Genomic DNA, 25,203 nt, shown 5'->3' with positions numbered 1-25,203 from the left:
ACAACTTGAATGAACGATAGCTAGTAACGAGATTGAAGCAGTGATCAAAAACCTCTCCCCCCCACCAAAAAAAAAGAGCCCAGGACCTGATGGTTCCATGGGGAATTCTACCAAACTCTCAAAGAAGAAATAACACCTATTCTCCTGAAGCTGTTTGAAAAAATTGAAGCAGAAGGAAAACTTCCAGACTCTTTCTATGAAGCCAGCATTACCCTGATCCCCAAACCAGGCAAAGACCTTACCAAAAAGGAGAATTTCAGACCAATATCACTGATGAATATGGATGCTAAGATTCTTAACAAGATCCTAGCCAACAGGATCCAACAGCACATTAAAAAGATATCCACCATGACCAAGTGAGATTCATTCCTGGGCTAAATTAATATGGGAAGAGAGAAGAACCCCATGGTCCTCTCAATTGATGCAAAAAAAGCACTTGATAAAATCCAGCATCTGTTCCTGATTAAAACGCTTCAAAGTATAGGGATAGAGGGAACATTCCTGAGCCTCATCAAATCTATCTATGAAAGACCCACAGCAAATATCATCCTCAATGGGGAAAAGTTGAGGCTTCCCGTTGAGATCAGGAACAAGACAAGGATGCCCACTTTCACCACTCTTATTCAACATAGTATTAGAAGTCTAGCAGCAGCAATCAGATAACAAAGAGAAATAAAAGGTATCCAAATGTGCAAGGAAAAAGTTAAACTCTCACTCTTCACAGATAACATGATTCTTTATATGAAAAACCCAAAAGACTCCACCCCCAAAAAACTACTGGGACTCATACAGCAATTCAGCAACGTGGCAGGATACAAAGTCAATGTCCAGAAATCAGTGGCTTTCTTATACACAACAATGAAAATACAGAAAGAGAAATTAGAGAATCGATTCCATTTACTATAGCTCCAAGAACCATACGATACCTCGGAATAAACCTTACAAAAGGGGTAAAGGATCTGTACTCCTGGAACTGCAGAACACTCATGAAAGAAACTGAAGAAGATACAAAAAGTTGGAAGACCATTCCATGCTCTTGGATCAGAAGAATAAACATTGTTAAAATGTCGATACTGCCTAGCGCAATCTATACTTTTAATGCCATTCTGATCAAAATTCCACTGGTATTCTTCAAAGAGCTGGAGCAAAGAATCCAAAAATTTGGTTGGAATCAGAAGAGTCCCCAGATACGGACCCTCAACTCTATGGTCAATTAATCTTCGACAAAACTGGAAAAAATATACAGTGGAAAAAAGACAGTCTCTTCAATAAATGGTGCTGGGAAAACTAAACAGCTATATGTAGAAGAATGAAACTCGACCATTCTCTTACACCGTACACAAAGATAAACTCAAAATGGATAAAAGACCTCAACGTGAGACAGGAATCCCTCAGACTCCTAGAGGAAAACATAGGCAGTAATCTCTTCGATATCAGCCACAGCAACTTCTTTCAAGATATGTCTCCAAAGGCAAAGGAAACAAAAGCGAAGATGAACTTTTGGGACTTCATCAAAATCAAAAGTTTCTGCACAACCAAGGAAACCGTCAACAAAGCAAAGAGGCAACCCATGGAATGGGAGAAGTTATTCCAAATGACAGGACAGACAAAAGGCTGATATCCAGGATCTATAATGAATTTCTCAAACTCAACACACACAAAACAGACACGCATATCAAAAAATGGGCAGAAGATATGAACAGACACTTCTCCAGTGAAGACATACAAATGGCTATCAGACACATGAAAAAATGTTCATCATCACTAGCCCTAGGGAGATTCAAATCAAAACTACATTGATCTATCACCTTATATCAGTTAGAATGGCCAAAATTAGCAAGACAGTATACAACATGTGTTGGAGGGGATGTGGAGAAAGGGGAACCCTCTTCCTCTGTTGTGGGAATGCAAGTTGGTGCAGCCTCTTTGGAGAACCGTGTGGAGATTCCTCAAGAAATTACAAATAGAAATTCCCTATGACCCTGCAATTGCACCCCTGGGTATTTACCCCAAAGATACAGATGTAGTGAAAAGAAGGCCATCTGTACCCCAATGTTTCTGGTAAAAAGCAGGCTCTCATTACATACTGACATTTTTACTTTTATATTTTATGGCTATTTAGCATGCAGAATTTGGGTTTGGCTAAGGATTTTGTATTATGTATGGAGGTAAATTAGACTTACTTAGAATAATTGATGATTCCTCTGTTTTCTGGTTTTTTAAGGGCAAAGGCATGAGTTTGTATAGACATTAATTACTAAATTCTTTCATTCAGTAGATGTTTTATTGAGAACCTATGTGTTAGCTTTTGATAAAGCAACTGAGTAATGGCTATAAATCACATTAGCTATTTTCTTGCATTTGAGACTGTATAAATAAAAATAATTAGTTCCATAAAAATAATTTAAAATAAAATAATAAATAATGAGCAACTTGTTTTATATGTATAAGAATTTCATAAGAAATAAAAGGAGTAATAGAATGTACAGGGGGAGTGGACAGGACATTGTTTTAATCCATAAAGATCAAGGGTTTTAGGATTTTATAAAACTGTGTTTTATAAAGTAAGCAGCCATACATAACTTTGCAGAAAATATTTTGGACGCAGAAATAGCAAATGTATCCCTGGTGTTGGAACTGCTAGTTGTGACTATTTATTTTGGACTGTGGACCATACCTACCAGAAGCCTTGGTTTAGGATTTGAGATTCTTTTCCCAAAGTAATAAAAAATGGCCAGAAAAAAAAATGGCCAAAATGTTTATTTGGGATAATTATTACAAATTAGGTTTTTAAAAATCAAATTGGCCCGGGAGCACAATAACCTTAGGAGATTAAGAAATACAATATTATCTCTGGAAAATGAGAATAATGAAATACCATATTAACAAATTGCTTTCTAGGGACATACTTAAAGCAAAGCTGAATAATAATGGAGTATGGCAAAACATTAAAACCAAATAGTGTTCTATTAAAAGTGAAGAAAGTTACAACAGTACCTAACAGCTGCAGTCATATTAGGAAATTTCCTTTTAATTTTTAACAGAACAAATACTAAAAAATAATACAGAGTCTAAATCATTTTGAATAAGTAATAGTAACTTCTAATTGACAGTACACATTGATATATCCTTGGGATACTGGAAATTTTAAATGATAGAAATGCAAAAATGGGACCTATGTGCCTCAGTCAGTTAAGAGACTGCCTTCAGCTTAGGTCATGATCCCAGGGTTCTAGGATCAAGTTCCACATCCAGCTCCTTGCTCAGCAGAGATCCTGCTTCACCCTCTGCCTCCTCCTCTCTTTGTCTCTCATGAATAAAGAAAGTATGAAATAAGAAAAATGAAGGGAGTTATACATTAGAAAATGAATATTTTCAGGGAGCCTGGGTGGTTCAGTGGGTGAAACCTCTGTCTTAGGCTCACGTCATAATCTCAGGGTCCTGGGAGTAAGCCCCCCATCCAGCTTTCTGCTTGGCAGGGAGCCTGTACCCTCCCCACCCCTGCATGCTACTCTGCCTCCTTGTAATCTCTCTCTCTCTGTCAAATAAAATATTTTTTAAAAAAGAAAATGTATATTTTCATGATATGTGAGAGCAATTAATTATGATACTAGATACTTGAAGGAGTCTCAATAACCAAGACACATGTATGCATACATATTAGTTATCTTAATAACCAATAAATCTATATATACACTGTATACATATAATACAATAACCAACACATACATGTAATCATTCTATACATAAGAGGATTTAATGGAAAGCAGTTATTAGTTAAATGTCTAATATTTGGCAGATGAAGGACCGGATAGTTGTTTTCTTTAGTTGAACTTGATTTTACGTTCAGTAATGAGTAGATTTGTAAAATTTGCTAAATTGGTGCAATGTCCTGATATTATACTTAATCTCTTTAGTCTTTGGATGGAAAAGCAATTAATGTGGAGCAAGCCAACAAACCATCGTTTGAAAGTGGTGGAAGACGGAAGCCACCACCTCCTCCAAGACACAGAGGCAATCCAAGAAATGTGAGGTGTGGAAGAGGAGGAAGTGGAGGAGCAAGAGGGCGTTCCTCACGTGGAGGACACTTGGGTAATGTGTTAAAAATATAAGGATGCAACCATAGGACTGGAAAACAGTAAGTGTGAATGTATGGAAATACCTTATTTGGGGAAATATCTAGGGGAAACATCTAGAGCTTCTTTATATTTACTCAGAAAAAGATTAAAAGCCACTGCTTCACAAAGACATATGTATCTTTGTTGTGTGTATTGGAGGAATAATGAATCATTGAAAATGGTATTTATAGACTTTTTTAGAGAATATGTTTTTTTGTCCCATTTAAGGCAATTTTGTTTTTATTCACTAAACTGATCTTGAGAATATTTTACGTATTTCTGCCACGTATAAAAATATTCCATGAGAGACTATGGACTCTGAAAAACAATATGAGGGTTTTGAAGGGGCGGAGGGTGGGAGATTGGGGGAGCCAGGTGGTGGGTATTATGGAGGGCACATATGGCATGGAGCACTGGGTGTGGTGCATAAACAATGAATTCCGTTACATTGAAAAGAAATTAATTAAAAAAAAGAATATTCAATTTTTTACCTATGAAAATACTGAGGAATGAGAATACATCTAAACATTTTTCTGGTTAAGAAGGTGAAATGATTCTTGATTATTTAATATGCATTTTTGGATTTTATTTATTTATTTATTTATTTGACAGACAGATCACAAGTAGGCAGAAAGGCAGGCAGAGAGAGAGGGGAAGCAGGCTCCCCGCCGAGCAGAGGGTCCGATGTGGGACTAGATCCCAGCACCCTGAGATCATGACCTGAGCTGAAGGTGGAGGCTTAACCCACAGAGCCACCCAGGCACCCCTTAATATGCATTCCTAATATACCAGTAAAATTGAACATAACAAAATTTTTATTGGCTATTATTTAAGTGCATTATAAGAGTTTTATATTAACTTACTCTTTTAGATAAAGAATTTTGATGTATCTTTCCTTTTAGATTTCAAATATGTTGCTTTATTGTGAATATAAAATGCCTCTAGTTGACTTTTTCTAGGTTTTCCAAACTTTCACAATACGTCTTTGATCTGTATCATGTAAGAAAACACTGTTAATTATGAATACTGAAGACCTTACTTAGTTTTGTTTAGTAAAAATTTTCAAACAATGATTGAAACTTAATTGGAGGGGAGAGGAACCATGACTCACCCTAACCCTAAGGTTAACCCTAACCCTAATAAACAAACTGAGGATTTTAGAGGGGAGGGGAGTGGGGAAAGGGTGAGACTGATGGTGGGTATTAGGAAGGGTGTGTATTGCATGGAGCACTGGGTGTTATACATAAACAATGAATTTTGGTACACTATGTCAAAAACTAATGATATATGGTGAATAACAACACAGTAAAAATGTTGATTTTACTTCACTAAAAATATTTTATTTAAACACAGATGATGGAGAATATTCTCTTAACCTCCACATGAGTTCTTCCAGGGGACCCTTTCCAGTTAAAAGAGGTCCATCTTCCAGAAGCGGAGGTCCTCCTCCTAAAAGATCTGCTCCTTCTGCTCCCGGGCGTAGCAATAGAGGGATTGGAGGAAGAGGTAAATATTGTGAATTACCAAAACAGTAGTTTATTATGAATGAAAATCAGTTATTTTTAGGAAGGTGATTTCAAGAAGCAAAATGGAAAGAAAGTATATGGTCATATTTATTGATCACTATTTATTTTGGTTATGATCTAATTCTTTAGTTTTTAATTTTAGATGCATTAGGTGATTAAGAAACAGTGTTAAGACACTAAGTTTTGTATTAAATTAAATCCACATTTGCTTTAGAATGCCTCTTCATATTTTTAAAATTTCCTGCTAACATGCTTTTGTCACTGGGTTCCTTATATTGCATGATTTCCAGATCAAGATTTTCTTGAAAATTAAAATGTCCTGTGAGAGAGCCTTTTGATGTGTAGCATAGTTGGATTGTGTATTTTGATCATCTGGTTTCTGTTAGTTATTAACTAGTTATAAATAATAAATGCAACTTGCCATATTTTTTCCTTTCTCTATTTGGACCATGATGGTGCTTTACTAAAAAGATTCTGTTTTAAATGCAGATGATGGTGGATACACAATCTGAGCATGAATTCTTTGAAAGTGATGTCCTAATCTAAGTTATTAGAAAGTTCAATTTTAAATTCCTAATTATGTGCAAGTATTGTTTTTTTTTTTTTGTGAACATACTAAGAAATGGATAAAAAGATTAGTTGCTTCCAAGAATCCTCTTCTTGGAAAGGAAATACCTAGTATTAAGGATTACATGATAAATAAATAAAAAACATTTTGTTATTTAGACCATCAGAGATCACTATGGGGTTTGATGGTTACTTAAAAAATAAGCCTTGATAGACTTAAAACATTTAAATAATCGACATATAAACTTTAAATAATTATTTAAGTTGGAGGAAATCATAGAAGTACACTTAGTTATGAAGCTATTATCATATAGTTAAGACATATTTGAAGATACAAGTTCATCACTAAGGTTGATGAAGAGATGTTTTAAACCGTAAGGTAACTGTCCTTAGGAAATTTGAAATCACTTGAGAGAATTTAAAGCAGGCAAGAGATAAGTAGAATAAAATATAAGAACAGATAATTTTAAGAAGGAGGGGTAAGATCTTGGATTAAACAGAGTAGGAATCAAGAGGGTAAAGAATGTCTTAGTATAGAAATAGACAATATATTTTCAAATATAGAGAATGTAAAAAGTTCAGTTATTTAATTTGTCATTGCTGTATCTATCTCTTAGGGTAGAAGTTGTCATTATCAGATTTACCTTTCATATGTAGAAGATAAGTGAAACTAAGTATAATTTGCCGTTGTCTTAAATACAGAAGAAGCCTATACATTTCCTATGAAAGAATTAAAATAAAGGAGGGCTGAATTATAGGAACCAAGAATAATAATTCACCTGTGAAGATAATATTTATGGGATAAAATTTCATATTTAGGATACACTGCTTTCCAAATAAGCTCTTAAATAATAATGCTAAAACAGCACTAGGCATCAACATTGCCATCATTACAAAGACCAAGCTATTAGCCATTTGGTATGATAAATTAGAAAATATATGTAAAGAATTTGGCATCTAGTGCCCCAAGGAAAGGTAGTACTGTTGGTGCAAGTGGGATGAATTGAAATTAGTACTTTTTTTTAATCTGAAAAAAGATACATACATATTTCAGTTAGTAAACAACTTGCAGGTTTTACATGTTTTCTTTGTGCTGTTAATATTCATGAACAATTGGTAGGAAAAGAAAAAGAAGAAAAAGAAAATATCTTTGAGCTGGAGCAGCTTTAATGACTGAATTATGTGAATTTTTTGTTTAAGCTTTTGAGAAACACTGACCACAAAGGAACAGTGGACTACAGAAAGCTATGGGAAATACTGAGGTGATAAGGAATATTTAGGAATTAAAGAGAAAAACAGCATTGTAAATGTGCAGAGAGGTATAGAATGCAGGGTATATCACATATACAGAGTATTAGAAGTTTTGCAGTTGGGGCAGTAAATAGAAGATAATGGAGGGGTGCCTGGGTGGCGCAATGGTTTAAGCACTGCCTTCGGCTCAGGTCATAATCTCAGGGTCCTGGGATTGAGCCCTGCATCAGGCTTTCTGCTCGACAGTGAGCCTGCTTCCCCCTCTCTCTGCCTGCCTATGATGTCTTTCTGTCAAATAAATAAATAAAATCTTTAAAAAATTTAAAAAGGATTATTTAAAAGAGGAAATAATGGAGATACTTGATGAAAGCCAGAAAAGGCATAATTCGTTTCATGTAGTGGAGAGACAGTTTTAAGAAAAACAAGGATTTGTAGTAGAAACATATTTGAAATAATTAAAGTGACTACAGAGAAGACAGTAAAGGAAAGTGATGAATAATGGGATAATTACTTAATACCTTAATGTGACTCATAAATCCCTTTGCTTTGACAATAAGCAAGTATGCTTGGCAGTGTCAGTATGTATACGTGGGTAAACAAGAAAGCACATGGTGGGGAATCTCGAAATCTTAAAAAAAGATTATGAAATGACTAAGGTAAATAGGAAAATAGTTTGACACTTAATTGTAATAGCTTAATAAATACTATGATCTTTGAGGAGCAATTGAAACATATCAGCTAATATGCTGATTTTTTTTTTTTTTTTACCTTCTGATGGTAATTTAAAGATTGCACAAGATGGACAGAGAAGGAGAAGATACCAGAAGATGAGACATTCAGAAATATGTAAAAAGCAGGCAAAAAAAAATCATAAATAGTATCTTAAGGGAGAAACCTTTAAAAATTGTGGAAAGAAATCTGTTTTGAATTTTTCTTTTTTATAAAAGTTACTGAGATACTTATTTAAGAGTTTTTAAATTAAAGGTCCACAAACACGTGGAAGAGAAAATTATAGAGATCCTTCACGCAAAGAGCCAGTCTCTTCCCGGAGAGATGACTACATTTCACCAAGAGATGATGGTTACAATACCAAAGATAGGTAAATGAAAATAAAGTATATAAACTGTTAAGTCATAGTAGATCTTTTTTTGTTTTGAAGCGGAATTCACTAACTAGATATTTTAAAGTTAATAACTCAGTAATACTTAGTACATTTACAATGTTAAGCAGTTACCATCTTTATGTAGTTCTAAAACATTTTTACCATCCCCAGATAACACTTAATGTTACCCACCTGATTCCAGGGCCTAACAAACACCTCTCTTCTGTCTCTGGATTTCCCTATTCTGCATAGATTATTCAAATGCAGTCAAAACATTGTAACATTTTGTGTCGGACTTCTTTGGCACAATTGTTTTTTCAAGAAACATGCATGTTATAGCATGAATCCTTATTATGGATTTTTTATGGGTTTTTATATTTCATTGTATATGCAATTACCACATATTTGCACCATTGTACAGTTGGAAGCATTAATCTACAAATATCTGAATACTGTTTTCAGTTCTTTGGGGCATATATTTAGGTGTGGAGTTTTGGGGTCCTATTGTTATTATGTAATATTTTAAGGAACCACCAGCCTTTCCCACAGGGACTGCGCTATTTTACATTTTTACTATCAATATACAGATTCTAACTTCTTTACATTACTAATATTTAATATTTTCTTTTTTAAAAAATCCAACGTATTAGGTGTAGTAAAGAAGTAACTGGTTTGTGTTTTGATTTGTATTTACCTAATGACTGAGTGAGCATCTTTTGATGTACTTGTCCATTTGTTTATCTTCATTAGAGAAAAGTTTATTCAAGTCTGCCAAATGTTTTGTCTTTTTATTGTCAGTTATTTTATGTATATTCTGGATATAAGAAATTACATTTTAAAAATTTGCTGCTGCTTTATTTTTTAAGTTATTCGAGCAGAGATTATCCAAGTTCCCGAGACACCAAGGATTATGCTCCACCAACCAGAGACTATGCTTACCGTTACTATGGCCATTCAAGTTCTCGGGATGAACATTACTCTAGAGGATATAGGTACTATGAAAATTTAAATTTTTATCAAATAGCTGCTTGCAGTTCTTGTTGCATGAATGCCTTTTATTTTACTTTAGTGATCGTGATGGCTGTGGTGGTGGTCGTGATAGAGATTACTCTGAACATTCAAGTGGAGGCTCTTATAGAGAGTCATATGATAGTTACGGTAAGAGTCCAATTGTTACTGAATATTCATGAAATTAGATTCAGCAGACTAGATTGTTGGGCATATATTGTGACTTTTAATTTCACAGGCAGAACTACAGCATGGCCTTTTATTAGCTTGAAGATTCTTGAATTACTTTTTTATTGTCCATAACAGGTTCCTTTTGAGGGTAAATTGATAGTCTCATCAAAAACTTTTGTCATTTTTAAAGCATGATAAAAATATGAACGTCAGAATTTCAACCCCCTTTTAGAAGCTGTGACAGAACATTTACCATTTAACCTAAAACATGCTACATTTTCATTTCCTTTTAAAATAAAAAATAAAAAATCTCATTAGTGCAGCATATTATCTTTTCACCAGAGGCAGATGAAAACATAATTCTTCCAAATATTTAGTACTTAAACTATGATCATGGGTGTAATGATGCCACAAAAATTGTAGTGTAGTAAGTATTTTACTTTATCATTGACCTTACTACAGGTAGCTCCCGTGGTGCACCATCAGCACGTGGGCCCCCTCTGAGTTATGGTGGAAGCAGTCGCTATGATGATTATAGCAGCACACGTGATGGATATGGTGGAGGTCGGGAAAGTTACTCAAGCAGCCGGAGTGATCTCTATATAAGTCGTGAGCGTGGTGGCAGACAAGAACGAGGGTTTCCACCTTCTATGGATAGGGTGTACCCTTCTCCTCGTGAATCGTATGGTAGCTCAAGTTGTGGGGCTTCCAGAGGAGGTCGTGGGGGGAACCGATCTGAAAGAGGAGGCCGTAGTAGATACTAAAAATAAGTTCTCTACCAATTTAAGGGAAAAATTAAAGAGAAAACTTAACTGCAACCTTTTTTTTCTGTTATTCTAGTACTAATAAAAGAAAAGTGTTACTTAAATGAGAAAGGCATACATTAACTTGCCTTCCATGAATTTTTGGATAAGATGTATAAGATGAAAAAGAAGTATTCAAAGTAATTTCACAATTGTTAATGTTAATTGATGAAAACTAGATAAGCTGTTTGAATGTAATGTTTGCATTGTTAAAATTTTTAGAATAAAAAATGCCATGAAATGTTATTTCTTGTCTGAATTTATTACTGACTTAAAGTAAGGGCAAAAGAAAAAAATAGGAAAACAAATTTTTATGGAAGGTGAAATACACTGTTTGCCTAAAATGTCTTTTACTGACACAAGTAACATACTGAAAAGCAGTATGTTACTTCTCCACAGCAAGGGGAACCTATTTTCTACTTGGGCATACTAAGCCAATTGTGTGTTCTTTTTTGTTAACATAGGTGTGTAAAAGATTTGCTACATCTCCAAAAAGGCTACAAAAGAGTGTGTTTGCCTCATTACTCAAGTGTCCTCCTAAAGAAATGATGTAAGTTGAAAGAAAAATTAGATCTTGCAGGATAAGAAGTTGAGGAAATAAAGAAGTAAGCATCCATTTCTTACCCATATTAAAGCAGCAAATGACAAGGGTGGGAGTAATGATAGTGAAACCAGTTTTTCATCTATATCAAAACTTGAGACAGTTAACTTTAGAGAGAATTAAGATTTAATTAAATAAATGCTCCTAGATTTAAAAACATTGGTAAACAAGCAAAAGTATTGGTAAACAAATTTTTGTTCTGGAATTACTCATGAACTATCTTGGGACTATGTGAAAATGTAACTCAAAGGCTTCATATATACTCTCTTACAAACATTGAGTTTTCGGTAAAATTAGGTGAAAATCAATAGGAAGTTTAAAAATTCATTTTTTTATGTTTGGAAGCTGAGTGTCTACAAAGCCTTGATAAGCCTGCCTAATTGAGTCTGGAAAAATACAGGAAAATTGGATTTTTTAAAGGAAAACCATAAGGGAAAACACATACTGGAGCACTGGAAGTTTAACTAAACTAAAAATTCCCTTATGATACTGAAATGGTAAACGGGGACAAAAGGGAAAAACCCAAATTTTGGACTAAAGTAAAAAATCAATTTCACAAGTACTTCCAAAGTACTTAACTTTTAATTCTTAAAAATGCAGACTAAGGGCATCTGGGTAGCTCAGTTAGGCACATGCATTTGACTCAGGTTATAATCTCAGGGTAATTTGACCCATCCCTGCATGTTTGCCTGCTCAGCCAGGAGTCTTTCTGTTCATCTCATGCTTATGCTACCACATGCATGCATAAGCTCTCATTCTCCTTCACATAGTTGTTAAAAATACAGACCAATTTTACAAGAGGGAAGTATTTTCATGAGTAAATGTTGATTAAGATTGGCAATAGGAATACTCAAAAGTTTAGTTAATTTGAAAAACTTAACCCCAAATAGTATTTTTCAAAGGAACCATTGCCATCTTTGTATATTTGGGTGAGATTTTTACCGTTACGAAGATGTTTTTATTCACTAATGCTGTAGGTGTATGAAGATTGAACAAGAAGGATATGAATTTCTCAGCAATCTTGCCTATTTTTACAGTGGAGGACAGGAAATAGCATCTGTGATATTCCAATCTGGGGGCTTTAAACTCCAGAAAGATTCTTGACAAGATGTTGTCATTATGGTAATATAAGTTACGTGGGAAGAGAATAATAACCCAAAATATAAAATTTCTCTCCCACTCATTAACAAGTTAGAGTAAATGTTGAATGAAAATCATAACCAGAACTGAAAGTGTATTTCCTTAAAGTTTTCATAGGAACATAATTCTCAGGGAATAAATTTAACTGTAATGCAGAGTAGAAATTTATTTAAATTGGACTTTTTAAAAAATTTATTTTTTAGGACTAATTTTTATTTTATAGGACTAATAAAAGGAGATGTTTTTGAGTCGGTTCTACATATAGCTTACATTAGTTGGCTTTGAAAGATAGCAATCATAAAATTCCTAATTGAACAAACTTGAGTCAAAGTTAATTATGGGGATGTCTGCAAGGCTCAGTAGGTTAAAGCCTCCGCCTTCAATTCAGATCATGGTCTCTGTGTCCTGGGATCAAGCCCCACATCTGGCTTTGTGCTCAGCAGGGAGCCTGCCTCCCCCCTCTCTCTGCCTGCCTTTCTGCCTACTTGATCTCTGTCAAATAAATAAAATCTTTAAAATGTTAATTATGTGCTGTTCTTGATTCTAGTCATTAAAACTGGTTTGTTATCTTAAAGCATATTATGCTGCTTTTAGAAACTATGTGTAAACAAGGCCACAACAAGTTTCCTGTGTTTATTGATTCAGGAATCAATGTGCATGATCATTCGTAGGTGCTAAACATAACAGCAGTGTTTAATATAGATTCTCTTAAAAAATGGTAATTTTTTAAAAAATTTTTAAAGGAGCTGTAGGTTGATAAGGAATAAATTTCCTCTTTTTAAAAAATCCTAGCTGGAGTATGAGTGACATTTATATGAGGCAGATTAAGAGGAAAAAATTTAACTTCGTATCAATGGGCAATCTACACAAATATGAAATTCCAAATGATGTAGGAAAAACCTTTGGGTTCAAATCCAATGGCCAAGAAAGAATTATTGAGACATCTTCGGTGCAAAAACGTAAATAAAATACAGGGACAGGACCTGTGGGTAGTAAGCTGCACCAGGGTCATGAGGAATGGCCCATTATATACTTTCAAGTTGGGAGAGGTTTAGGGAGAGTGCAAGTCTCTAAGGAGTCTTAGAAACAAGGATTCCAGGATCTTAAGGGGCTAGCTATTGTTGGGGAAAAAGTCATCTATTACCATCTAATAAAACCCGAGTCATGAGAACCTTCAGATGTATATTTGCGGGCCATATGCTTGGAGAATGATTGCCAACATATAGCTTGGTGGGGGGCAGTAGAGATAAAGAAGTTTCCAGGGGAATTTTTATATGTTAAAGAAGAGTTAAAGGATCTTGGGGGTCAGGATCAGGGGGTCAGATCTTGGTTGTTTTTTTTTAATCTTCTATTGATTTGCATTTCTTCCCTCAAGGGCCCAGATTCCCAGCCCCTTCTTAGCACAGAATATAGTGACATATATTGCATTTATCCTGTCTTTGTGATGTGGGAAACAAAGGCAGAAGAAAAATTATTAAATTCCCTTATTCCCTAGAGCTCACTCACAAGTCCTTGAAACAGGCAGAGTGACATTCCTTGAGGAGCACAACTACCTCCATGTTAATACCTTGCTAAGGGATAACCTCTAATTCTGTTCCATGTAAGAGGGTACCCTATCATTTCATTGTTTTTTCTTTCTGCCTCTGCATATGTAAGTACCAAGCGATAAATTATAGAGGCTTTGAATCTTTTCCCCCTTTTCTCTCTCTTTTTTTTTTTAATTTCCTTTTATTTTAAGCATAACAGTATTCCTTTTTTTTTTTTGCACCACACCCAGTGCTCCATGCAATCCATGCCCTCTATAATACCCACCACCTGGTACCCCAACCTCTCACCCACCGGTCAATTCAAACCCCTCAGATTGTTTTTCAGAGTCCATAGTCTCTCATGATTCACCTCCCCTTCCGATTTCCTCCAACTCCCTTCTCCTAACTCCACATGTCCTCCATGCTATTTGTTATGCTCCACAAATAAGTGAAACCATATGATAATTGACTCTCACTGCTTGACTGATTTCACCCAGCATAATCTCTTTCAGTCCCATCCATGTAGCTACAGAAGTTGGGTATTCATCCTTTCTGATGGAGGCAGAATACTCCATAGTGTATATGGACCCCATCTTCCTTATCCATTCGTCCGTTGAAGGGCATCTTGGTTCTTTCCATAGTTTGGCGACCGAGGCCATTGCTGCTATAAACATTGGGGTACAGATGGCCCTTCTTTTCACAACATCTGTATCTTTGGGGTAAATACCCAATAGTGCAATTGCAGGGTTATAGGGAAGTTCTATTTGTAATTTCTTGAGGAATCTCCACACTGTTCTCCAAAGAGGATGCACCAACTTGCATCCCCACCAACAGTAGAAGAGGGTTCCCCTTTCTCCACATCCCCTCCAACACATGCTGTTTCCTGTTTTGTTAATTTTGGCCATTCTAACTGGTGTAAGGTGATATATCAATGTGGTTTTAATTTGAATCTCCCTGAGGGCTAGTGATGATGAACATTTTTTTCATGTGTCTGATAGTCATTTGTATGTCTTCATTAGAGAAGTGTCCATCCATATCTTTGCCCATTTTTTGATATGCTTGTCTGTTTTGTGTGTGTTAAGTTTGAGGAGTTCATTATAGATCCTGGATATCAACCTTTTGTCTGTACTGTCATTTGCAAATATCTTCTCCCATTCCGTGGGTTGCCTCTTTGTTTTCTTGACTGTTTCCTTGGCTGTGCAGAAGCTCTTGATTTTGATGAAGTCCCAAAAGTTTATTTTCGCTTTTGTTTCCTTTGCCTTTGGAAACATATCTTGAAATATGTTGCTATGGCTCATATCAAAGAGATTACTGCCTATGTTCTCCTCTAGGATTCTGATGGATTCCTGTCTGACATTGAGGTCTTTTATCCATTTTGAGTTTATCTTTGTGTCTGGTGTAAGAGAATGGTTGAGTTTCATTCTTCTACATATAGCTGTCCCGTTTTCCCAGCACCATTTATTGAAGAGACTGTCTTTTTTCCACTGTATTTTTTTTTCCTGTTTTGTTGAAGATTAATTGACCATAGAATTGAGGGTCCATATCTGGGCTCTCTACTCTGTTCCACTGGTCTATGTGTCTGTTTTTATGCCAGTACCATGCTGTCTTGGTGATCCCAGCTTTGTTGTAAAGCTTGAAAGATGCCCTTAGTTTTATTTTTGTTTTTCAACATTTCCTTAGCGAATTGGGGTCTCTTCTGGTTCCAAACAAATTTCTGGATGATTTGCACCAGCTCTTTGAAGAATACCAGTGGGATTTTGATCAGAATAGCATTAAAAGTATATATTGCTCTAGGCAGTATAGAAATCTTAACAATGTTTATTCTTCTGATCCAAGAGCATGGGATGGTCTTCCATCTTTTTGTGTCTTTTTCAATTTCTTTCATGAGTGTTCTGTAGTTCCAGGAGTACAGATCTTTAACCTCTTTGGTTAGGTTTATTTCCAGGTATCTTGTTGTTCTTGGTGCTATAGTAAATGGAATCGATACTCTAATTTCCCTTTCTGTATTTTCATTGTTAGTGTATAAGAAAGTCACTGATTTCTGTACATTGACTTCCAGTAGTTTGGGGGTGGAGTCTTTTGGGTTTTCCATATAAAGAATCCTGTCATCTGCAAAGAGAGAGTTTGACTTCTTCATTGCCAATTTGGATACCTTTTATTTCTCTTTGTTGTCTGATTGTGGTTGCTAGAACTTCTAATGCTATGTTGAACAAGAGTGGTGAGAGTGGGCGCTCTTTCGTGTTCCTGATCTCAATGGGAAGGCTGCAAGCTTTTTCCCATTGAGGATGATATTTGCTGTGGGCCTTTTATAGATAGATTTGATGAAGTTCAGGAATGTTCACTCTATACCTTTACTTTGAAGCATTTTAATAAGGAATGGATGCTGGATTTTGTCAAATGCTTTTTCTGCATCAATTGAGAGGACCATGTGGTTCTTCTCTCTTCCCTTATTAATTTGTTCTATCACATAGATTGATTTGCAAATGTTGAACCATCCTTGTAGCCCAGGGATGAATCCCACCTGATCATGTGGATAATCTTTTTAATGTGCTGTTGGATCCTGTTTGCTAGGATCATGTTGAGAATCTCAGCATCCATATTCATCAGTGATATTGGTCTGAAATTCTCCTTTTGGTAGGGTCTTTTCCTGGTTTGGGGATAAGGATAATGCTGGCTTTATAGAAAGAGTATGGAAGTCTTCCTTCTGCTTCAATTTTTTGAAACAGCTTCAGGAGAATAGGTGTTATTTCTTCTTTGAAAGTTTGGTAGAATTCCCCAGGGCATCCATCAGGTCCTGGGCTCTTGTTTTTGGGAGGTTTTTGATCACCTCTTCAATCTCGTTACTAGATATTGGTCTATTCAGGTTGTTGATTTCTTCCTGGTTTAATTTTGGTAGTTTATAGTTTTCCAGGAATGCACCCATTTCATCTAGGTTGCTTAGCTCATTGGCATATAACTGTTGATAATGACTTCTGATGATTGTTTCTACTTCCTTGGTGTTCATTGTGATCTCTCCCTTTTCATTCATAATTTTATGAATTTGGGCTTTCTCTCTTTTCTTTTCGATTAGTGAGGCCGAAGGTTTGTTGATCTTATTGATTCTTTCAAAAAACCAGCTTCTAGTTTCATTGATATGTTCTACTGTATCTCTGGTTTCTACCTCATTGATCTCAGCTCTAATCTTGATGATTTTCCTTCTTATGTGTGGAGTTGATTTGATTTGTTGTTGATTCTCCCGTTCTTTAAGGTGTAGAGACAGCTGGTGTGTTCTGGAATTTCATTTTTTTGAGCGAAGCTTGGATGGCTATTTATTTCCCCCTTAGGACCGCCTTTGCTGTATCTCATAGGTTTTGGACTGAAGTGTCTTCATTCTCATTGGTTCCCATGAATTGTTTCAGTTCTTCTTTGATCTCCTGGTTGATCCAAGCATTCTTAAGCAAGGTGGTCTTTAGCTTCCAGGTGTTTAAGTTCCTTCGGAGACTTTCCTTATGATTGAGCTCCAGTGTCAAAGCATTGTGATCTGAAAGTATGCAGGGAATCATCTCATTCTTTTGGTATCGGTTGAGTCCTGATTTGTGACCCAGTATGTGGTCTATTCTTGAGAAGGTTCCACGTGCACTTGAGAAGAATGAGTATTCTGTTGTTTTAGGGTGGAATGTTCTGTATATATCTATGAGGTCCATCTGTTCCAGTGTGTCATTCAATGCTCTTGTTTCTTTATTGATTTTCTGCTTCCATGGTCTCTTTCTGAGAGAGGTATGTTAAAATCTCCTATTATTAATGTATTCCTATCAAGATGACACTATCTTGATTAACAGTTTTCTTATGTAATTGGCTGCTCCCATATTGGGGGCATAGATATTTACCATTGTTAGATCATCATGGTCGATAGTCCCTTTAAGATTGATGTAGAGTCCTTCTCCATCTTTAACTACAGTCTTTAGTTTAAAATCTAATTTATCTGATATGAGAGTCACTACCCCGGCCTTCTTTTGAGGCCCATTGGCATGAAAGATACTTCTCCATCCCTTCACTTTCAGTCTAGGTGTATCTTTAGGTTCAAAATGAGTCTCTTGTAGACAACATATGGATGGTTCCTGTCGTTTTATCCAATCTTTAACCCTGTGCCATTTTATGGGCTCATTTAGGCCATTCACATTGAGAATGATTATCGATAGATATGTTTTTATTGACATCGTGTTACCTTTGAAGTCTTTCTTTCTGTAGATTGTCTCTTTATCTGTTCAATGCTAATCTTAGGACTTTTCCTCTTTTATAGAACCCTCCCTTAATATTTCCTGAAGTGTCATGTTGGTGGTTGCATAGTCTTTTAAGCCTTGCTGGTCTTGGAAACTCTTTATATCTCCATCCATTTTGAATGTCAGTCTTGCTGGATAAAGTATTCTTGGCTGCATATTATTCTCATTTAGTGCCCTGAATATATCTTGCCAGCCCTTTCTGGCTTGCTAGGACTGTGGTCAGGTCTGATGTTTTTCTGATGGGCTTCCCTCTATAAGTAAGGAGACTTTTTGTCCTACCGTCTTTCAAGAGATTATACCTACAATTATGATTCCTCAATTTGATTATCAGATGCCTTAATGTTTTTTGGAATGTTTAATCTTGGGTGGAGACCGTTCAGCCTCTAGTACATGAACACTTGTTCAAATCGCAAGATTGTGAAAATTTTCATGAAGAACTTTTCAACTACATCTTCTAGACTTCTTTCTTTCTCCTCCCCTTTTTAGGGATTCCAATAATTCTGAAGTTCGAACTTTTCATGGAATCATTTATTTCCCTGATTCTGTTTTTTGCAGATTCTAAGCTGTTTGTTTCCAGGCTTCCTCCTGATCCTTTCTCTCTACCTGTTTGTCCTCCAGATCACTAATTCTATATTCTGTCTCAGTTACCCTAGCTTTGAGAGAATTTAGATTAGATTGGAACTCATTGAGAGCATTGTGAACCTCAGCCCTGGTAGCTTTTAGCTCTGCCATACATTGAGAACATCATCTCTGGTCACTTTCAGTTCAGCCCTATCAATTGAATTGGTCATCCATGGCTTTCTCCGACCTAGCTATTACCTGGATAATTGTTAGCCTGAATTCTCTTTCCAATATATTTTCTATGTTGATAGCCATGAGCTCTGTTGCAGAAGGTCCATCCTCTGTATTTTTCTTCTGTTGGGCGTTCCTTCTCCTAGTCATTTTGGTGAGAGATGACTGAGCAGATGTAGCGGGATATATTGACTATGGTGCAGTCATGGTGCACCCTGGAACACTTCTGAACAATCAGGATTCCCCACCCAAATGAGAGAAAAGAAAAATAAAAAAAAGGAGAGAGAGAGAGGCAGAGAAAAAAAGGAAGATAAAAGAGAAGGTTCAGCCCAAATGGGCCCCAAGGTAGGGTTTATGAAGCATACAAACAAAAAGACTGATTAAAGTATATGACTAGAGAAAACATTATATATATATATATATATATATATTTCTTTCTTCTTGTCATATATTTATTTGCTATATTTATTTATTTCATTATATATTTATTATATATTATATATTTATTTGCATATATATATGTTATTCCCTTATTTGGTAAATATATAAAGTTTCTTCCTTTATTTGCATATATATATATATATATATATATATATACACACATATATATACACATATATATATATGTATATACACACACACACATGATGCCGGCTCGCAGGCATGACAGTCGGCCAACCAAAACACAGTCCTGCTCATGTAAACACACAACTAAGAGATAGACACCTACATACACGACATCCAACACACGTTCACAAAATCTCACATGCGTGCACTGAAACCGACACACACACAAGTCAAGCACACATGCCCACACACAGAGAGAAACCTACACACACATGCCGGCATGCACATGCTGCACATGTGAACATACCTGGCCCCTATGTACATGCAGTCGCATGAAGCCTCGCAACACTTTCACCCATGGGTGTGCAAACACACAAACACAAAGCATAGACACACACTGTTGCCAGGATGCAGGCATCCACACTTCTCACACACGCAAACACACATATTCGAGCACACGAAAAACACACATACATAACACCAACACACACGATGTCCTACACACAGGGCAGCAAAAGACAACATACAATTCCACACACAACATGTAGAATCATACACACATGGTCCCCAGCTTAGAGGAATGCTCAATTGGCCACAGGTACTTCCTCATGTATGTGCGTGCACACACATACATACACACACACATGTGTGCAGGAGCGGAGCTGCCCTCAGCTGCTCCCACATAGAACACACACCATGTCATCCATCCCATGGAGCACACCTGCATTCCCTCACACATCCGAGGAACAGACTCCTCCGCTGGGTGGTGTTACCCACAGAATGATCTGGAGCCACAGGGACCATGGGGGACCGCCTCCTCTTTGGTCCTCCCACGACCCTTGGTTTTGCACTGGAGCTGACCAAGAGCATGGCATTGCAACTCAGCAATGCAGGGCACAGTTCCAGGTTCAAGGGCAACAGAAAAAGCTCTCCAAGCCATGTGACTACGGTGGTACGAGGAGCCCAGGGAAGGACAGGGCGCCACTCGTGAGCACCTTACCACTCCTGTGTGCCCAGCTCTACAGACAAGACTTCCCAAGAGAGCCCCGCCTCTTCAATCCTCTGCCAGATCCTGCTTGGAAGGGTGGGGCTCTCTCCCCAGGCCAAGAATGGCTGCACCCTGCCCCCTTGCTCTCCATCACCCCCACCCATGGAATCCAACAGGATGGGGGCTGGAGGGTCCCACCAGGCTTATTGCCTCCTTGCCATTTCCTGTGCCCCCAATATAAAACCACACATGAACACAAGGTGCTTTGTAACTTGTTTATGGCCCTTCTCCCTGACCCTGCAGCTAGGGGCAGGATCCTCTCTAGCGCTGCCCCTGCTGATCCTTGTCCATTTTGCTGTCCAGTGAGGGCTGAGCCCCACGGAGACGAGCCCATGCATGTCTCTCAACGGTGGAGGCCTCATCAGATTCTTCTTGGTGGTGCAACGCGGATGCTCTGTGATGTCCACTTCCACACAGCTGCCATGCCTTGACACACACACACAGACACACGCACACACACACACACACAAACACAGAAATATGAAAATATACACAAAAGTCTTAGCTATTTGTGAAAATGTATGATGCCAGGCATAGTGAATGTGATGTTGTGAGCATTTCTTGTCCTCGTGGGATCCTGGTTCCTCCACAGCCAAAGCACCGTACCCTGCTTGGGATGGACGTGGCATATGTGGCCCTTTGACGACTGAGATGTGGTTGGAAGAAACCCATCTATTGCTGTAATGCTGGGGGAGACCGGCTTGCAATGGCACCACACCAGTTGCCCCAAGCCTACCTTGTTGGCCCGAAGCCACACTTTGGGTATCCTCTATCCATGAGTGGGGGCCAGCACTGGGGACGTAATGGCCCAGCCTGAAGTTCAGCTCACGGCCTGACCTGTTCAGCTGCAGGGGAAGGCTAGAGAAGATGTGTTCTCCTCTGCAGGCCAGACAGGCTGGGAACGCCTTCCCCATGGCATTTGAAGTTTCACCCGAAGGCACCGGAAGACACGCTGTCTCTGCAAGTGAAGGTACGGGCCTACGTGCTGTGTCACCTGGGAGCCGGCCTCAGCTTCTTGTCTCCGGCCTTTCATAGGGTGCACCCTGTGGTCTCCTGGCCCACAGACATAATGCCCAACTGCCCATCCACAGGGTTCGCCCAGACGTCGTCTCAGGGGAGGGACATCCGGGTTCCCTTTGCCGTATGCCCTTGCTGCACAAAAGGCACGCCTCCCACCGAGCTCCATGCCAAACACACTGCGTGTCACTGGGTAAGTGTGTGTGCTGTGTCAGTGTGAGTGTGTGTGTGTGTGTGTGTGTGTCTGTGTGTGTTTGCACGCGCACGCGTCGGGCGCAACCAGCTGGGTCCCTTTCCCTGGTCACGTGAACAGTAGCTAGTCACAGAGGGGAAGGGGGCTTTTATTTCATGGGAAAGGAGGTTCTGGGACAGGCTTCTGCATCTTGCTTTCTGAAGCCTCGATCTTCCAGAGACCCTGTGGCCAGAGAGTGGGCAGAGAAACAGCGCCGGGAACACAAACACCGAGATGGACCGGGGAAGAGGGAGAGCAGAGCATGGGGAAAGGACAGGCGGATCGATGGATTGAGCCCTCTCGGTCCCCCTTGTCCTGAGCAGACAAGGACATGGCCTGGGGGAAACAGTGGCCGAAGCACTGGCAGACAGTGCCCCAAACTGGCAGACAGCTTCCCCCCGCTGTCTCCTGGAATGGCACTGCTCTGCAATGCCTGGGCTGACAGTCCCCCGCACGCTAGACCAGGGTCCCCGGTGGTGCCTTCGCTGTCCTCAGTCTTCGAGGATTGCGTGGGGGGGAAGGGCCAGGGACAGTTTCTCCTTGACAGGCTACAAACACCGGGCGGAGAGCGTGCTAAAGGAGGCGACGGGATGGAGGGGAAGGAGTTGTGGGCACTGGGGCCTGGGGCTCCTTAGGTAGAGCCCGAGGCCATCCCGGAGGAGGCGCACTGGCTGCCTCCCTGGCCGCCTCCAGCAGGGGGTGAGGGGCAGGGCCTGTGGCGGCCACGCCCACCGCCTTGAGGCTCCTGGGGCCTGGGGTCCCGCCATTGTCCTGGGCGCGGATCAGGCCTCCTGGGCGCCAAGACCCGAAGCGTGCCGCCTCCACCTCTGCCCCGTGGGCTCCTGGCCGGAAGCCCTTGTGCGCATGCGTCCCAGACTCCGCTGGCTTCCGGGAGGAGACGGCGGACGTCCACCCTCCACCGTTCGCAGGGCCGCAGAGCTCCACTGTCCGGCCGCCTGCGGGAGCCGCGCGCTCACCCGCCCCTGCTCCGTTCCCCTGCAGCTGCCCCAGCCGGGCGCCACGTGGGACACGGGACTGCCCCCGAATCCTGACCAACTCAGTCGAGGGAGAGGTCCATCAGGACGCGGCTGTCCGTGGACATATAGCCCCACCCCGCAAGAGAGGCGAAGGTGCTGCTGGGCCTAGGCGGTGGGATGGCGGCAGAGCCTGGGCAGCAAGAGGAAGGCCGTTGGGAGAGAGAGGGCGCCATCCTGGCGGTGGAGCTTGTGCTCGTCGGGGATGACCTAATGTTGGTGTGGCAACTTGTGGTGGTCGGCGTGGCGGAGGACCCCGGGGAGACTGAGGAGGAGGAGGACGATGACGACGAGGCTAGGGAGGTTGAGAGTGAGGCTGAGGAAGACGGGGAGGCTGAGGAGGGAGAGGAGACCGAGGAGGAGGACGACGAGTTGGAGGAGTCCGAGGAGTCCGAGGAGGAGGCTGAGGAGAACCGGCAGGAGGATGGGGAGGAAGAGGAGGCTGAGGAGACTGGTGCGTGGGAAGTAGCGGAGGAAGAAGGGGAGCTGGGGACTGAGGAGGGGGCGCGCCTGAGGAGGAGATGGAGGACGTGAAGCCCACAGAGGAGGCGGCTGAGGAGAAGGGGACAGAGGAGGGAGAGGAGCCAGAGGAGCCAGAGAAGGAGGAAGAGGAGGCAGAGGAGAAGGCTAGAGAAGCTGAGGAGGTGACGGAAGAGGAAGAGGAGCTTGGGATGGAGAAAAAGACGTGGCAGAAGAGCAGGAGTGGCAGGAGGCTGAGGAGGAAGCCGAAGAGGCTGAGCAGGCCGAGGGTGGCAGGGACAAGGAGAGGGAGGTTGAGGATGTTGAGGAGGAGGAGGTGGTGGAGAAGAAAGAAAGAGATGGAGCCTGAGGGGGAAGAGAAGACTGAGGAAGAGGAGCAGGTGGAGGAGGTGGAGGAGCCTGAAAAGGCTGAGGAAGAGGAGGGCCAGGAGGAGGATGAGGAGGCTGTTGAGGATGAGGTTGCAGAGGTACCTGTGCAGGAGGAGGAGAAGGAAGACAGGAGGGAAGAGGCCTGGGAGGGGAGCCAGAAGGAGGGAGACGCGCAGGAGCTGCAGGAGAAGCGGGAAGGGGAAGAACAAAGCCAGAGGCACGGCCAGGTCCGCCCCCGTCCCCGCTCCAGGCTCTCGCGGCCCTGCAGTCAGAGCTGGAGCCCCTGCACAAAGACGCCAGCGGGGCCTGCTCTGGGCTCAAGCTCAGGTTGTGGCAGAGGCGGCGGCGTCACCTGGAACACCGAAGCGCCCTCATCCGGGGCATCCCTGGCTTCTGGGCCAAGGCTGTATCCTTGCTACCTTCATGGAGGGACCCCGATGTGGCCGGGCTAGTGCAGGAGACTCCTGTGGCAGGGGCCCCGGCTCACGCCTCCGTGTTCGGGACGGTTTCGAATTCCTGCTTCCGGGCGGGGGGTGGTGCCCGGTGGGGCCGCAGGTTGTCCTCGATGTGCCGGGCAGGGGGCCGTGGGTCCAGCTTTCTCTGTTAGCGCCCAGCAGGGAACCACCTGACTTAACGAATGCAGCGGGCCGTGCGGGGGCGCAGGGGGCCTTGACACAATCTGTGAGGAGGGAGTGGGTCCCAGTGGTAGGGACCCAAGGCTGCACTTGCTGTGCAGACTTGCTCCGTTGTTGTAGCTCTTTTCTTCTCCAGCCCTGGGAGAGTCCTTGACCCGAAGCAGTTTGGGAACCACCCGCAGCTGTCAGCCATGCTCAGTGAGCAAGATGAAGGCATACTTGGCTCCATGACGGATTTGCAGGTCTGGCCCGGGAGATGGAGGCCGGCCTGGGGGATGGGAGAAGAGGGGATAACAGAAGCGATTTCTCCCCAAGGCCAGGAGGGCAAGGGTCTGCTGGACAGAGATTTCAACCCTCCTCCCCACTTTGCCGCCCGGCAGGTGGAGGAACTCGGGTCTCCCTGTGATCGCCGCAGGGTCCTGCTCTTCTTTCGCAAGAACTCCTACTTCCGCAATGAAGTCGTTGAGAAGGAGTATGTCCTCAGGGCTGCTGGTAAGGGGGCCTCTGCGTGGAGGGGTGGCAGCAGGTGGAGGCGGCAGGGTTGCACCTGATGCATTAGGCAGCGCCTTCGCACGTACCCATCTTCCTGCAGGGTACGAGCCGTCTCATTCCACTCCCATCCAGTGGCACCCCCCTGTTATGAACGGGAGGCCCGTAGCCGCAGACACCACAACAGCAGCCTAAACTTCTTCAACTGGCTCTCTGACCACAGCTTTGCCGGGTCTAGCAGGATAGCTGAGGTGGGTCCCGGGGAGAGACCGCGCACGTGAACCTGGCTGTGTTCCCCAGCCGACTGGGATGGGCCTCTGAGCCCCGCCCCGTTTCCCCTGCCAGATCGTCATGGACGACCTGTGGCCCAATCCCCTGCAGTACTACATGAGGAAGAAGGCCCCAGCCAGCGGAGGAACTGAGAGGAGTGCAGGTGAGAAGACCGGGGCGTGGGTGCAGAAAATGCTC

General features: G+C 41.1%; 1 protein-coding gene across 1 annotated transcript; it reads left to right on the top strand.

Moving 5' to 3' along the window:
* Window positions 1–2,052: 2,052 nt before the first annotated feature.
* LOC123393962 (RNA-binding motif protein, X chromosome-like) lies at window positions 2,053–10,776 on the top strand. The gene is made up of 7 exons (XM_045087319.1): window positions 2,053–2,061; window positions 3,918–4,092; window positions 5,472–5,624; window positions 8,447–8,561; window positions 9,431–9,556; window positions 9,634–9,722; window positions 10,206–10,776. Exons 1-7 carry the CDS (start codon window positions 2,053–2,055, stop codon window positions 10,505–10,507), a joined length of 969 nt encoding a protein of 322 aa, XP_044943254.1. The 3' UTR covers window positions 10,508–10,776.
* Window positions 10,777–25,203: the final 14,427 nt, after the last annotated feature.

Source organism: Mustela putorius, unplaced genomic scaffold (assembly GCF_011764305.1).
Source record: "Mustela putorius furo isolate JIRA1106 unplaced genomic scaffold, ASM1176430v1.1 tig00001094_pilon_pilon_pilon, whole genome shotgun sequence".
NCBI lineage: Eukaryota > Metazoa > Chordata > Mammalia > Carnivora > Mustelidae > Mustela > Mustela putorius.
The sequence above is the reverse complement of the archived record's forward strand: the minus strand, read 5'-3'. Positions and strand labels throughout refer to the sequence as shown.